Source organism: Camelina sativa, chromosome 8 (genome assembly GCF_000633955.1).
Source record: "Camelina sativa cultivar DH55 chromosome 8, Cs, whole genome shotgun sequence".
Lineage (NCBI taxonomy): Eukaryota > Viridiplantae > Streptophyta > Magnoliopsida > Brassicales > Brassicaceae > Camelina > Camelina sativa.
Window position 1 is genome coordinate 15,545,296 of NC_025692.1, and position 13,933 is coordinate 15,559,228.

General features: G+C 42.6%; 1 protein-coding gene and 1 pseudogene across 1 annotated transcript in view; both read left to right on the forward strand.

Annotated features, from left to right (window-relative positions):
• Positions 1,317–2,276, forward strand: LOC104709563 (annotated as a pseudogene).
• LOC104709564 (cytosolic sulfotransferase 18-like) overlaps positions 4,555–13,933 on the forward strand; it is a 43,713-nt gene continuing 34,334 nt past the window's right edge. Inside the window, exon 1 of the mRNA XM_010426152.2 lies at positions 4,555–4,929. Within this exon, the coding sequence (XP_010424454.2) occupies positions 4,600–4,929 (330 nt within the window). The 5' untranslated portion in view covers positions 4,555–4,599. The remainder of the gene's footprint in view (positions 4,930–13,933) is intronic.

Below are 13,933 nucleotides of genomic sequence, written 5' to 3' on the forward strand. Positions count from 1 at the left end.
AATTTGATTCACAACCCAATCAAATTTTTCATCGATTTCCAGACAAAATTGATGGCTCCTCATCGTCTTCTTCTTCTCCGATTCCGCTTGGTTCTTCTCTGTTAGGTAAGATGCTGATTTGGTTGACACAATCAAAGTAATTGCTGAATAATATTTGCTTCCTTGTGTTAGGAGCGCAAAAATCGAATTAAAAAAATATGTGAATTATATTTAAAATAACGAAATCACAATCGAATTACAACAGCATAATATAAAGCATAAAATAAATCACGGAGGCAAGATATGATATCTCTTTCCTTAATTCAATAAATCGGCCGTAAGTGCTTTCGGACAATCACGATTTATGAATCCCAGGATACAACCGATCACGAACTATTACAGTAGCACACCTGTAATAGAACTCAAGCGAACAGATCTACGTTACACTCTCAGGACTACTAAACTAAGAACTTACTTGAACTAAGCAAGGGAGAGGGAGAGAGATTTTCAGAGAGATGAGTGCTTTGTGTTTTTTTGTGTGTGAAAAATAATGAGAGGTTGTGCCTCTATATTTAGTGGAAGGAGGGAGGTCTCAAGAAAATATTCAGTGAATATTCTCGGAGTACTGTCCAAGTTTGCTTGGAGTTCACACCAAGTCTTTCCAAAAAATTAAATGGGTCTAAAGTTTTCCAAAAAACTCAAAAGCCCAGGGCCTACGACCCGCCTCCACGCCCAGCCCGGCCCTTCCCGCGTCCATGCTCGGCCCGCCCCGCATCCATGCTCGGCCCAGCCCGGTTTGGTTCGGTTCGCGTGTGGGAATCTTCCCTCTTCCAGCTACACACTTTTGAAACTAGAAGAGCGTGAAACTATATATATATATGAGTGAAAAATCAGTCATATTTCCGATGTGGGATATTTCCCAAACCATCTCAAGTAGCTTACTTCACACTCTAATTTCTCATTCAAATCAACTCCTTTTTGGATGTATGAGTATACCATATTGTAGTACTCGTTACCAGCTTTCCATTGCACTATCAACCCGACAATTCCGATCAGCCATTTGGCCGGAAAGTCGCCAGAAAGTCGCCGGAAAGTCACTATCCCAAAACCTGCAATTTTCTGAAACTTCTTTCTGAAAATTCAGTTCCAACACCTTGTCCGCATACATCTGGGTTTTTAGTGATCATCTCTGAGTTCAGTAATGTTAGAGAAACTATTTGTGTTTTTTGGGGGCTTTGAATCTATGAAACTCAAACAAGTTTTGATTTTTAGTGTTAACTCTTATGTGTCTGTCTTCGAACAGAGTCTTCAACTCTTAAATTTCCAATGGATAAGCCATGGCTTTACCTTCATGCATAAAGACCGGAGTTTTTAAGTCTCCGGCCGCCGGATTTAATCCTACCGGCAGTCTTATGAAGTTGGACGACAGTTTGCCGTTCCGACAAAGTTACAAAGTATTCGAAAAGGTGATCGGGAAAGATTGAGAATCCAAGCTGTTTTCAGCTTTCCTCCTGTGTTTCTGACAAAAAAGGGTCGGGCCGAGAAGCAGAAACAGCTCAAACAATAACTTCTAAAAGCCCTTGAGCCTCTTGAACGTGGTGCCACTGCCACGCCTGATGATCAGGTTCTTGATTTATCTCTTCCTAGAGAAACCATTAGCGTGCCATCTTCAGAATAGTTTTGGTACATTTAGGGTCTAGAGAATGTGACTGAGAGCTAATAAGATGATTCTTTTTCTTATTTTTTGAATCGTCATAGTTAGCACGTAAGGTGGAAGCAGTAAACCCAACAAAGGAGCCTTTGAAGTCTGATTTAATCAATGGGAAATGGGAGCTCATTTATACAACCTCTGCTTTGCGTTTGCAAGCCAAGGTTAGAACTTGTAATCTTTGAAACTTGTGTTGTTGTTGTGTATATGTTATTTTTGTTGGCTTGTTGACATTGTTGTGACATTTCCTCTGTCTCTTCGACAATGTAACAGAAACCAAGGTTCTTAAGATCAATAGCCAACTACCAATCTATCAATATGGATACACTAAAGGTGCAAACCATGGATACTTGGTGATGCGACCCCGGACTACGGACGTGAACCACGGACGTACGGACGGAGCAAAGCCAGCGGAGTGATTCGGAAATACAACTCGGTTCGGCCATGAACAAATAGGATCGGCGGATGGGGTGGCGCACGGACGGAAACAACACCAAGGAACGATAAGAACGGGCGGAGAGAGTTTCACGAGGAGATGCTCGACTCGTTTGGCTCTCGGAGAGATGGGGATAGAGGTGGAGCGAAGTAGCAACACACGAGGGATGACTCTCCTTGTGATACGGCCAAGCTAGAAGATTACGAACCCGGTTCGTGTAGCTTCTAGGGTTTCGTTTCAATCTCTGAAAACGAGAGGAAAGAGATAACTTTGTTCTTTATTAATGATAGTCTGCCTTTACATGATAAGGTCTAGGCCCTTTATATAGGGTGGCTTACATAAGGGGACTCTCAAACCCTAAACACGTGGGTCAAACTAAAACGCAGCGTCCTGGAAATAGTTTTAAAATACAACGGTCATAAGCAAAATTTAACTAAAGATAGAATGGACATGTGGCAGAAGTGGTCCTTGGCCATGGCCATGCACTAGGGATCATAGCCTCGTTAAAACTCCCTTGGTAAACCCATTGGGAAAAACCCAAGGTGGGAAAAAGAGTACTACTTTCCCTAATGACTTGGAGGTTTTCACCCTTGGGTGATGGTGAAGACCGTTAGAAGAGCCTCGGTTGGCTGTCCGTCGGGTCGGTTGGGTCCGTGATCGAGCGCCTCTTGTTCTTGAACGAAAGCTTGGACAAAGATGAGGCACTTCTTCCTTGCGGTCCTTGCTGCGGTCCGGCTCCTTTTTGTAGCTCTGAGCATCAGGTTCGGTGCTTGGGTTGAGGACCTTCTAGTTCCGGACGCGGTCGCGTCCTTGGTTCCTTGCGCGCTTCGGTCCTCGTCTGAGTCCATAAGCTGGCCTTCGTCCCGGGTCCCATCACTTGGCCTTTCTATAACTCGGGAAGGTTTCAAACCGCTGAATTCACAAGTAGGTTTGAGTTGTGTTAGACCATATATGATGCTCTTTTTCTCTGTGATATGGAAACCTATTTGATGTGATCCATTGTTATAAATGTTCAAAAGTTTGTGACTTTGTCACATATGTGTAATGATCATGTTCCATTGTGGCTGATTAGCGTTTTCATCTTTGGAGAGTACTATTCCTATAGCCGAGTTTGTAAAATGAGACTCATATATGATAGCAAACTACAATGTTTTCCTAGGTAACTGGAGACTTGACACCCCTCAGTTCAAAGAAGGCTGCTGTGAAACTCCAAATGTATAAAATTCTCGGCTTTGTAAGTATACCAAAACTCTTGCTGCTATATGTGCGTGCGTCTATAGTGAGCCTGTACTGATTTCATACACCGTATGCTTCTTTTACTGAGTAGTGTTTGCTGTGCAGATTCCTAGAAAAGCACCTGATGATACCGCACGTGGTGAACTAGAGATTACCTATGTGGACGAGGAACTACGGTCAGTTGTCAAATGATAGTTTTCATTTCTATATGGAACAGAAAACGTTTGAATCTTTAAAGGGATGTTCTTTCTATCATCACCGTGTATGTATAGTGTTGATAATCAGCTTGTATATTTTCTAAGTTTCACATCTTTTCTCCCAGATCTCTCTTGCTAGCTCACATCTTTTCTTTTAAGTTTCACATCTTTTCTCCCATTCTTTTAGTTTGTTTTTTTTTCATTGTAATATATGTTTTAAAGTTTTAGTAATGTAATATATTTGTTTTTTAATTAAATGTATTATACTATAACTACAGTTTTTAGTTTTATTTTCTTAATATTGTATACATTATATACCAACATTTATAACATTATACCAACATTTAAAACACAATTTTAATAAAAATTATTTAAGACACCCATGTTTATGGATGACTAATAGGAGGAGAAAAAATAAAAACAATTGATTAAAAATCTAAACTTAAGTTAATATTATTTTTAATTTTATTTAAAGTTTAAGGCACTAAGATGAGTATGACTAATGGGCATGCCAACGAAGAAATTATCAGATTCTAGAGGGACCTTTTATAGAAATACGTGGCTTAGAAATTAACGCCAATACGAATTAAAGAATATTTAGTTTGCATGGCACATAATTTGTCAAGTCATCATATTCGTTCTTGCACAGACTAAAATTGTATTGTTTAAAAACAAAAAAAAAAATTGTATTGTTTACTTTATCGATCACCAAAGTTCAATTTAACAATTTCAAGTTTAATACTATAAACTACGACATATGTTAGTTAACCAATCTCTTGAGATAAAAATGTACCCATGTCTTGGGATTGAAGATGCCTTAAGATCTAATGGCTTATCTAATGAGAGTAGGAAGGATATGTGGCACTTGAGGATGGTTTCTGATACAACATAGCAACACGTAGGTTAAATTCGTTACGTGAACTACTACTATACTACACATAAACCGAGTTGTTCCCAAACATAGACTAACACAAATCTCCCACAGAAGACAGAATATACACAACACGGTCGAGTTCCTCAAATCCTATTTCTCTTTATCTCCAATGATGGCACAAATGAACCTACCATTACCAAGCCACCACGACGAGACCAAGACAGAGTCAACAGAGTTCGAGAAGAATCAGAAACGGTACCAAGACCAAATCGCCACGTTTCCTCACGTCAAAGGTTGGTTTCCGAAAGCTCCGCTGATCGAGTACGGTGGCCATTGGATCATACAGCCTCTCCTAGAAGGTTGCCTTCACGCGCAAGAGTTCTTCCAAGCGCGACCCATTGACTTTTTCGTTTGTAGCTACTCAAAGACAGGTTCCACTTGGCTCAAAGCTCTGACTTTCGCCATCGTCAATCGATCTAGCTTGGAAGATTCCTCAAGGATGTATGAAATCAACAATCTAAATAATACAAATATTAGAGGGATAAATCGGAACTGGTCATTCTATTAACCTAGAATTGAAGGTGAGAGTTTTCGGGAAATACAATCAAAATTCTAAAAGCAATTAATACGAATATAAATGCTCTTTTTTCTCTTATTGCCAAGAGTTCGGATCCCGAGCTCTGACAATGACTTCTAGTATTTATAGTGGGCTATTAATCTAGCGTCCCCTCTGTCTCCTCCGTAAAATGACAATTTTGCCCCTACGGCCAGATGGACTATGTCCATGACTTCAAGCCCTTAACTTCTTGAGAATCTTCTGTTTGAGCTATCTGAAATGTTGGGGCAAGGCCCATATCTAACAATGGTCCCCCTAGTCCGATGTGCGATGGATTGCTTGAGCCGTCGGATACAATTCCGCGTCGCTAGGTCCGTCTTGCAGAAAGAACATAAGATTTTTAAGATCTTGAAGACCTTCCGGGAGGTTCCGAGTTGAACAGTGCGTCACGCACGTTCTTCAAGGCATCCAAGAGATTTTGGGATAAATAGTGCGTTGCACACATTTTTCAAGACATCCGGGAGCTACCGGGATGAATAGTGCATTGCGCACGTTCTTTGAGGCATCCGGGAAATGTTCTTCGAGACATCTGGAAGGTTCCCGGATGAATAGTGCATTGCGCACGTTTTCCTAGGTTTGTCGGTTTTTAAAAGGGAGTTTTGCGTGTTAGGCACGTTTTCCGAGGCGCAGGAAGTAGAGACAGCTTCAAAACGAGGGTTTTCCTTTTTACCTCAGTCAAAGCGCTGGTCCCCCCATATAAATATGTCTCCTTGACCTAGTTTTTACTTCTAACTTTCTCCTTCCTTCTCCAAAAGGTAAATTTCTCTTCTCTCTCTTTTATCTCTTTATTTTTTTTTTTAATCTGGCTTGTAAGGGCCATGGTTTCGCCGCCGAACCTGCCATGTCGTGCCCCCATGTCGCCGCCGCTTGAACCGGCCGGTTCGTTCTCCCGGCGTTGCCTTGTCGCCGCTGGATCCAGCTTCGTCACGTCCAGCTCTTCCGCCGCCTTGCACCACCGTTTGCTTCAGTCGATCTCTCAGCCAGCGATGTCCCCTTGCCAAGTCACGGTTTCATTCTCGTCAGTCATGGCCGAGACCTTGAGGCGTCTCGGTCATACTGCGCCATCGTGGTGCCATTGCCAAATCTGCCAGTTTTCTTCATCGACGACACCTCCTCAATGTTGTACGGGCTTCGTGTTGTGATGTTGTGGCCGCCGAACTGAGCCAAGACCATGAGGCGTCTCGGCTCCACCGCTCTCCTTATGGCGTGGTGTCGTCGTTCCCGTGTGTAACTTTGACAGTCCTGACGAGGCTGAGGACATAGCAAGGTCGAGGTCTTGATGAACTTAAGAGGTCGTGACGAGCCCGAGGTGGCGAGCTCGGGTTGGCGAGGTGATGAAACAGAAGTCCGTGCAAGAGTGCTTTCGACGTAGGGCGAGGCGATTTGTTCATGTATCGCTAGCGGGATGGCGGGATTGATGATGGCGTACGTGACGTTGTTGTTCTTCGTCGTGCGATATCGCGAGTTCGGATGGCGAGATCAAGACTGTAGCGAGGTCGAGATTGCTGCGAGATCGTGATTCTCATTGGCGAAGTGGTTGTGCTGATGCTGTAGTGGACGCGAGCGAGTCGACGTTTATGAATGCTGGAACGTGCGGTGGCTATTGGCGAGGTGGCTGTGGCGTGTTGGCTGTTGCGGTACGCGAGACAGTGTGGAAGGCGAGATAGGTCAGCACGCAAGATGGCGATGATGCACGGTGAGGTAGTGGACTCGAACGACGTTGTCTCCTAGTGAAGAGGTGGCTTGGATCGAGATCATGGTGAGCTTGAGGGTTTACGAGTACGAGACCGTACTTCAAGAGTTTTTGAGGTTGAGACCCTTTCGTACGAGACTATGGCGAGATCTGGGGTTCACGTATGAGACTATGGTACGTGCTCGATTTGGCGAAATCGAGTTTGGCGTGATGGAGGAGCTCGTAGGTCTAGATACGGGGACGTGCTAATCTGCGCATTGACGCCGGGCCGGTGACGATGGCATCGTCTTCTTCGTGAAGTTTCGAAGTAGAGATGATTTATCCGTGTGGCGGTCAAAGGCGAGGTCGAGGTTGGTTGCTTGCATACGGGATACGCTGGCTAGATCAAAACCGAGGTTTGGCGAGGCCGTGTTTATCTCGCACAGGTGGTGAGCTCGCATCTCGCAAGTGGCGTGGTCGTTGCATGTTGAAGTGGTTCGTTTTCTAAGTTTGCGCTTGAGACTTTCGTATTTGCAGCGGCGAGATGGTGTTACTGCAGGTGTCTCCGCGAGATAAGACAGGTTGCAGTGTGCAAGACAGTCTGCGGGATGTAGTACGCAAGACACGGGACATTGCGCGGTACACAGTACGCCGTACGAGGTACACAGTACGTAGGATGCAGTGCGCAATACGCGGTACGCGGTATGTAGGACGTAGTGCGCAATATGCGGTATGCGGTATGCAGGACGCAGTGCACAATACGCGGTATGCGGTACGCAGGACGCAGTGAACAGTACTTTGTACGCAGAATGCAGGGCGTAGTGCGCGGTACATAGTGCGCGGTACGCAATACGCAGGGTGTGGTGCGTGGTACGCTGTATGCAGTTCATTTGGGTGTTTTAGTTCTATCCGGTATCTGTTGCGCTTTCGATATGTCTTTGCTCCCATACTGATCGGTTGCTTGGTTGGTTTTGCAAGGTCCCGCGCTATGGTTTCTGGAGATGATATCTTCGGTGACGTTCCGGAGGAGTTTGGAGATGACCAGTACCGTGCGCTAGAGAGAGGTCTCGACGAAACTAGAGTGGACTGTCCTTCATGGTGGAATCCGCCGGAGGAGGGCGTCCTACCTGATCTTACGGACAAGGATGTTCGGAATCTCGAAGATATATTTCCTACGGGTAACCAGCACCTTACTCTAATCCCACATCCTTCAGGTCAGCGCCGCGGGAAGGTGCTGGCGTACGAAGAACGCAATGGTTCGGAGTGTGCTCCTAGGTCTATGGTCGCTGGCTTAGCTGTGGGAAACGGGGTTCCGAGACGTTGTAAAGGTCGTACGGGAGACGGAGAATGCACCCCCCGCGATGAAGGAAAAACCCTGAGCAATGACATGTCCATAGCCCGTATGTTCGACGTCCATGAAATGCCACACAACCTGCAGCTTGCGTTGCCGACTATCAACGAACGTCCGTGGGCTTGCCCGGTAGGTCACCTCTGCATCTACGAGGACCTTTTTACTGAGTGCGGTGATGTTCATATATTTCACCCTGTTTTCCCTTAATAAATTCACATCTTTTGCATCCTTTGCCATCCTTTTTGACCATTATTGCATAGTTTTAGGATTGTTCTTGCATTAGAGTTTAGTTGCATTGCATTTGCATCTTTTCTTGCATAAACAGGTGATTTTGAAGCCTAAGGAGCATGGAAGCAATGCTGAGGAGAAGTGAAGCAATCATAAGGAGAAAGCAAAGGAGCTAAGGCTGAAGAACCAAGGTCCGGAGTCCAACTCGACTGCCCACTCGACCAGACACTCGACCGTGTGCTGAGAGGGACTCGACCGAGTGGGAGGAGCACAAGAGGAGCCAACTCGACCGGTCACTCGACCGAGCACCAGGTCGAGTTGGTCGAGCCGCCTGGCTATTTTGTCTTTTAGCGTTTTTAGGGCTTCCACTACTTTTTCTATATAAGGGCTTGTACCTGCAGCCACCAAGGAGTCCAGCTTTTTAGAGAGTCAAAAACCTAGTTTTTACCTTTTTGGGAATTATTCTTTTTGCACTTTTATATTTTAGATCTTGTACCTCCTTGAATGAGAAAAACAAAGAATTCTTGGATTTTGTTGGTTCCATAACTTTCAAGATATTAAGAATTTGTGTTTGATTCCTTCTTTAATATTGTAGATCTTTGCTTTATCTATCTAATCATGCTAGTTTTATCATTTTCTGGGTTTATGACTTTGATGTTCATCATGTATGCTTGTGAGTAGTTGCTTATGATTTTGAGGATGGGTCTAGAGACTATCATTAGGCTTGCTAAGAGATTAGAAGTCTTGTTTGATTTTTGACATATTGCTTAATGCCTGCTTGTGTGGATTCTTTATTTTGTGAGAACAAGTCTAGAGATGCATGAGTTTGATTGTTTCTTGCCATGAGAGTGGAGTAAACATGTCTTAGAAATATATGTCTAGAGATTAGCTCAAGTTGTTTGAGATTTGTTGACCAAGTTAGATGACCTCAATCATAGTCCAGCCCATGAATCCCTCCTCAAGACCTTCCTTGTTTATTGATTTCCTAGTTTAAATCCTGTTGTTTGATCGTTGTTTGATTTGCTTTTGTATTGCTCTGTTTTTCTTGCATTGCTCTGTTTTCCGGATTTGTCCAGCTCGACCCTGCACTCGATCTACACTCGATCGAGTGCTTGCTCGAGTTCATCCCCAGAATTCTTGTTTATGCTTTGTAGTTGTCCTGTCTTATCTCTTGTCTCATTCTAGTTGCATTTCTGTTGCATTTACTTAGTGTCCTGTTCATTACTTGCCTTGCATTACTTGCATTATCATAGTTCTATTTCTGTTCTTGGTTCATCATAGCTTTGATTAGTCTGTTCTCTTTACATTTAGCATCTATCTTAGTAGTTTTTACTTTCTGCATTTTACATTCTGCAATAGGATTGTTAGTGACAAACATCCTTTACATTTGGCTTGACTTAGACATTTATGCACATCCTGATTGCTTGCAAATACTCAGATTGGATTGACACCTCTTATACTACAATTGCATAAGGGGAATTTAAACACCTTGCTTTCACCATTGTTCATCATCATAACATTCACATTTCATTCATCCACCACCACAAAGATATGAGTTTCAATTTGGCGTCGTTGCCCAATTGAGTGTTTATTTGTGACAATTAGGGTCATTATTAGTCTAAGATTAAAATCTATTGCTACCTTGATCACTACTAATCTCAATTCTTCTTCTGCTTGTCTGTGTTGAGTTTCAGGTACCAACTCGACCATCAAATCGAGCTAGCACTCGACCGAGTGCTGATCGAGTACCTGATCGAGTCACAACCCGAATACATTTGTCTTCTCATCTCAGTCAGCCCGACCTTCAACTCGAGCCTGTGCTCGACCGAGTACCTGTTCGAGTCAGTAATGATGTACCACAACAGTATGTTCAATTACATACCCATGCAACATCAACCAGTATACCAGGCTGAATTGTATCCCTCTCCATGGTTCCAGACCTCACAAGCTCAAGAACCTGACTTAAGAGCTATGATGCAACAAATGTTGCTTGGGCAAGCCACTAAGCAGATTGAGGACGCAAGGCAGTTTGCTGAGCTGCACCAAACGTTGAATTCTTATTCTACTGGACTGAATAACTAGTTGGAGAGACTGAGCTCTACAATCACGAACATGGAGAGTTGCATGGCTTCTACTTCCTCTCCTACACCAAACCAACTTCAACACCCAAGGGGATGCACTGCTAAGGCCATTCATCTCAATGAGGCAGTTGTCACTGAGGACAGTGAAGTTAAAACTGGGGAGGATTGGTCATTTCTTGAAGCTCAAAGTGAAGATTGTGCAAAACAAGCTGAAGTTGACAAAGAACTCAACCCCCCACTCGAACACACACACGATCGAGTAACTGATCGAGTTTCCAGTCGAGTTGATGTCCCAGAAGCTGTTATGCATGCTAAGTACATTCCTCCTGCTTATAAACCACCTCTACCATTCCCAGGGCGTTTCAAGGCACAAAAGCTGAAAGAACTCAGAGAAATTATTGAGAAAAGGGAAAAGTTGGCTTTGCAACAAGAGAAGGAGTTAGCTTTACAACAAGGGGAAGTCATTGAGAAGGAAGAAGTCATGGCTTTGAAGGAAGAGGTTGTGATTGAAAAGAAGGAAGTGAGGGCCATTCAACAGGAGGTTGTCATTGAAGAGAAGGAAGAGGAGAGAGGATCAGCTTTGGAACAATATGCCCCATATCCTCTCTACAAAGGCATGTTACTTGACATATCCAAGCAGAAAGCTCAGAATCAAAACAGGAGAGATCAAGAAGAGATTGGGACAGCTATTGTACCAACAAAACTTGAAGATCCAGGTCCATTCAATCTACCTTGCTCCATCAGCTACCTTCACTTCAACAAATGCTTGTGTGATCTTGGAGCATCTGTTAGTGTCATGCCCTACTCTATAGCAGAAAAGCTTGGACACACTGAATTCAAGCCAAGCAATCTCTACATAAGTCTAGCTGATGGTTCACACAAAGATGTAGTTGGTAAATTGGAGAGCCTCCTAGTCAAGATAGGCAAGGCAAGAATTCCCACTGATTTCATCATAATAAAGATGGATAAGGAGGTAGAGGATCCAATCTTGCTTGGGAGACCATTCCTTGCCACAGCAGGAGCAATCATTGATGTTAAGGAGGGGCTGATAAGGTTGAACATATCTGAAGGTTTGACCATGAACTTTGATATTACAAATCCATCTAACCTACCAACCATTGGAGGTCAACCATTTAAGATTGAAGATAAGGCTGATTTTGGGGTTTTGAGAGAAGAAGAGACTTCAACAGCTAAGGTCACATCTCATGAGGAATCAGTTCAACATCTTAAGGGTTCAGTTCAAGAGCTGACTGATCTGGTGAAGGATCTTCAAGTTCAGCTCAACAAGAGGTCTTTGAAGAAGGCAAGACCAAGACTCAAGTTTAAGAAGAAGCAAAGCTCAAATGTTAAGGAGGTAGTGATCAAGAAACAGCACCAAGGTTATCAAATAGAACCAGGGGGGATTTCATCACCTCCTTGGAATCCAAACCAAGCCTGAACAGGCATCAAAAGTCAAGCTTAGTGACTCTAAACAAGCTCACTAGGGAGGAAGTCCCTAAGGTATCCATGTACATATTGTTTAAGGTTTTTGGTATTTTGATTTTTGTTTGGGAATTTTCATGATCAGGGAAGCAAGGGAGACCAGATAGAAGAGGAAAAGAAGACTCGTGGTCCAGCTCGACCCCCCCACTCGAGCACGTACTCGACCGAGTCCCGGTCGATTCCCATCGTCGAGCTGCCCCAATCTCCACCTCCAAGTCACCAACAAGACCCCAACTACTCCTATGACAGCATGCAGATGGATGTGGACAACTACTTCCACAATCCCTAAGGTACCACTATCACCTTCACTTGTAGATATCATTGCATTTGACATTGTGTTTTGTTTTTTGTTTTTCATCTTGAATCCTCAATCAAATTTCTTTCACACAGGGACTGTGTGATTTAAGTTTGGGGGAGGGTTTGAGATAGCATTTGACATTGTGTTTTGTGATTCTTATTTCAAATTTTTAGCATCATCATGTTAATACTTGCATAGCATCTAAGGCATAGAAAAACCCTAAAAATTTGAAAATTTTTGCAAAAATCTTTATAAAAAAAAAGTGTTCATGTAGTTTGCACTGCACATTAGGATCTTGTTTAGCATGTTTCATGTAGGATTGTATAGTACTTGCATTAGGGATCTATGATGAGTATTCCCTTATTAGCTTGTTTATTCACTAGACTAGGATCAATGCCCAAGTTAATAGTACTTTGATGCTAGTTGAGTGGTTAGAAGCATAAGATTGAACCAAGCCTTGAATTCCTGCATTGCATTTGGTCTAAATTGAAGCATGTTGTGATTTGACACCATTTCCTACTTATAAGAACCTAATATTAACTTACAATTATCAATATGTGCATTGCTTTAAACTCATGGATACCATATACATATTTGGATCATCTTTCTCCTTTTTACCACTCTTGGTGATCCAAGTAGCTGATTAAGACATTAAAATCAGTTTCGCTACCCATTAACCAACCCTTCTTTCAAGCCATGTTTGTTCTTGTGTGTGTGAGGCCTATTTTTTGGGATTGACCTTGGTAGAAAGTGTTAGGTTTGAACTGACAAGAGTACAGCCTTGTGTAGTTCTAGTTTGCATTTTTCAAGCTAGATAGGACTAGGTGGTTCACTTGTTGGGTTTGGGACTTGGCTGTTATGAAAAGAAAAGAGGAAAAAGAGAAAGAAAAAGGGTAGAGTCTTTAAGAGGAGGATGTGTTTAAGTAAAGCTCTAGTGAAAGGATGGGAAGTAAAAAAAAAATTGTTGAAGATGGTTCTAGTTAAAGAAAGGAAAAGAAAGAAAAGAAAAGTCTAGCAAAATGCTTGTATGTCTTAAGAATAAGAAGAAAAGAGAACCATAGCAAAATAAGAAAGAAGCCCCCATCCCACTAGAAAGATCAAATAAGAAACCTCTCCTAAGACTTGAAAACCAAAAGAGAAAAGGGTGAAAGAGAAGAGAAGAAGTTAAAGGGTAGCACTGAGATCATTTGGGTTTAGATGATAGGATAAACACTTTGGATGCCTTTGGGTAGACAAGGTTTTATTCTTGTATGTGTCTAAGTGTTCTTACCTTTAGCATTCTTCTAAAGCTCAATCCATTTTTATGAGAGAACCCTGATATTGATAAGCCCCACTCTAAAGAGAGACCACCATTGTCTCAAAACCTTTATCTCCAAGCCAAATGAATTTAAGCATTGCATAGAATTGATTCATGTTCTTGATTAATGAATGTTGAAGGAAATGGTTGATTTGAATGCATGTGGATATCTAAGGCTCAAATCAATAAAGGTTGTGATATGCTTGTCTAAAATCTTTAAGTACAGCTCATTCAACTTGCATCATAGTACTAGTAACTTGGACATTGATTCTAGATGGTCTATTTGCAAGCTTTAGGAGCTGAGATCCCACTTTCAAACCTCACCTACCTTCTTATGTCTTGTTCATTTGCTTGAGGGCAAGCAAAGACTAAGTTTGGGGGTGTTGATGTTCATATATTTTACCCTGTTTTCCCTTAATATATTCACATCTTTTGCATCTTTTGCTATCCATTTTGACCATTATTGCATAGCTTTAGG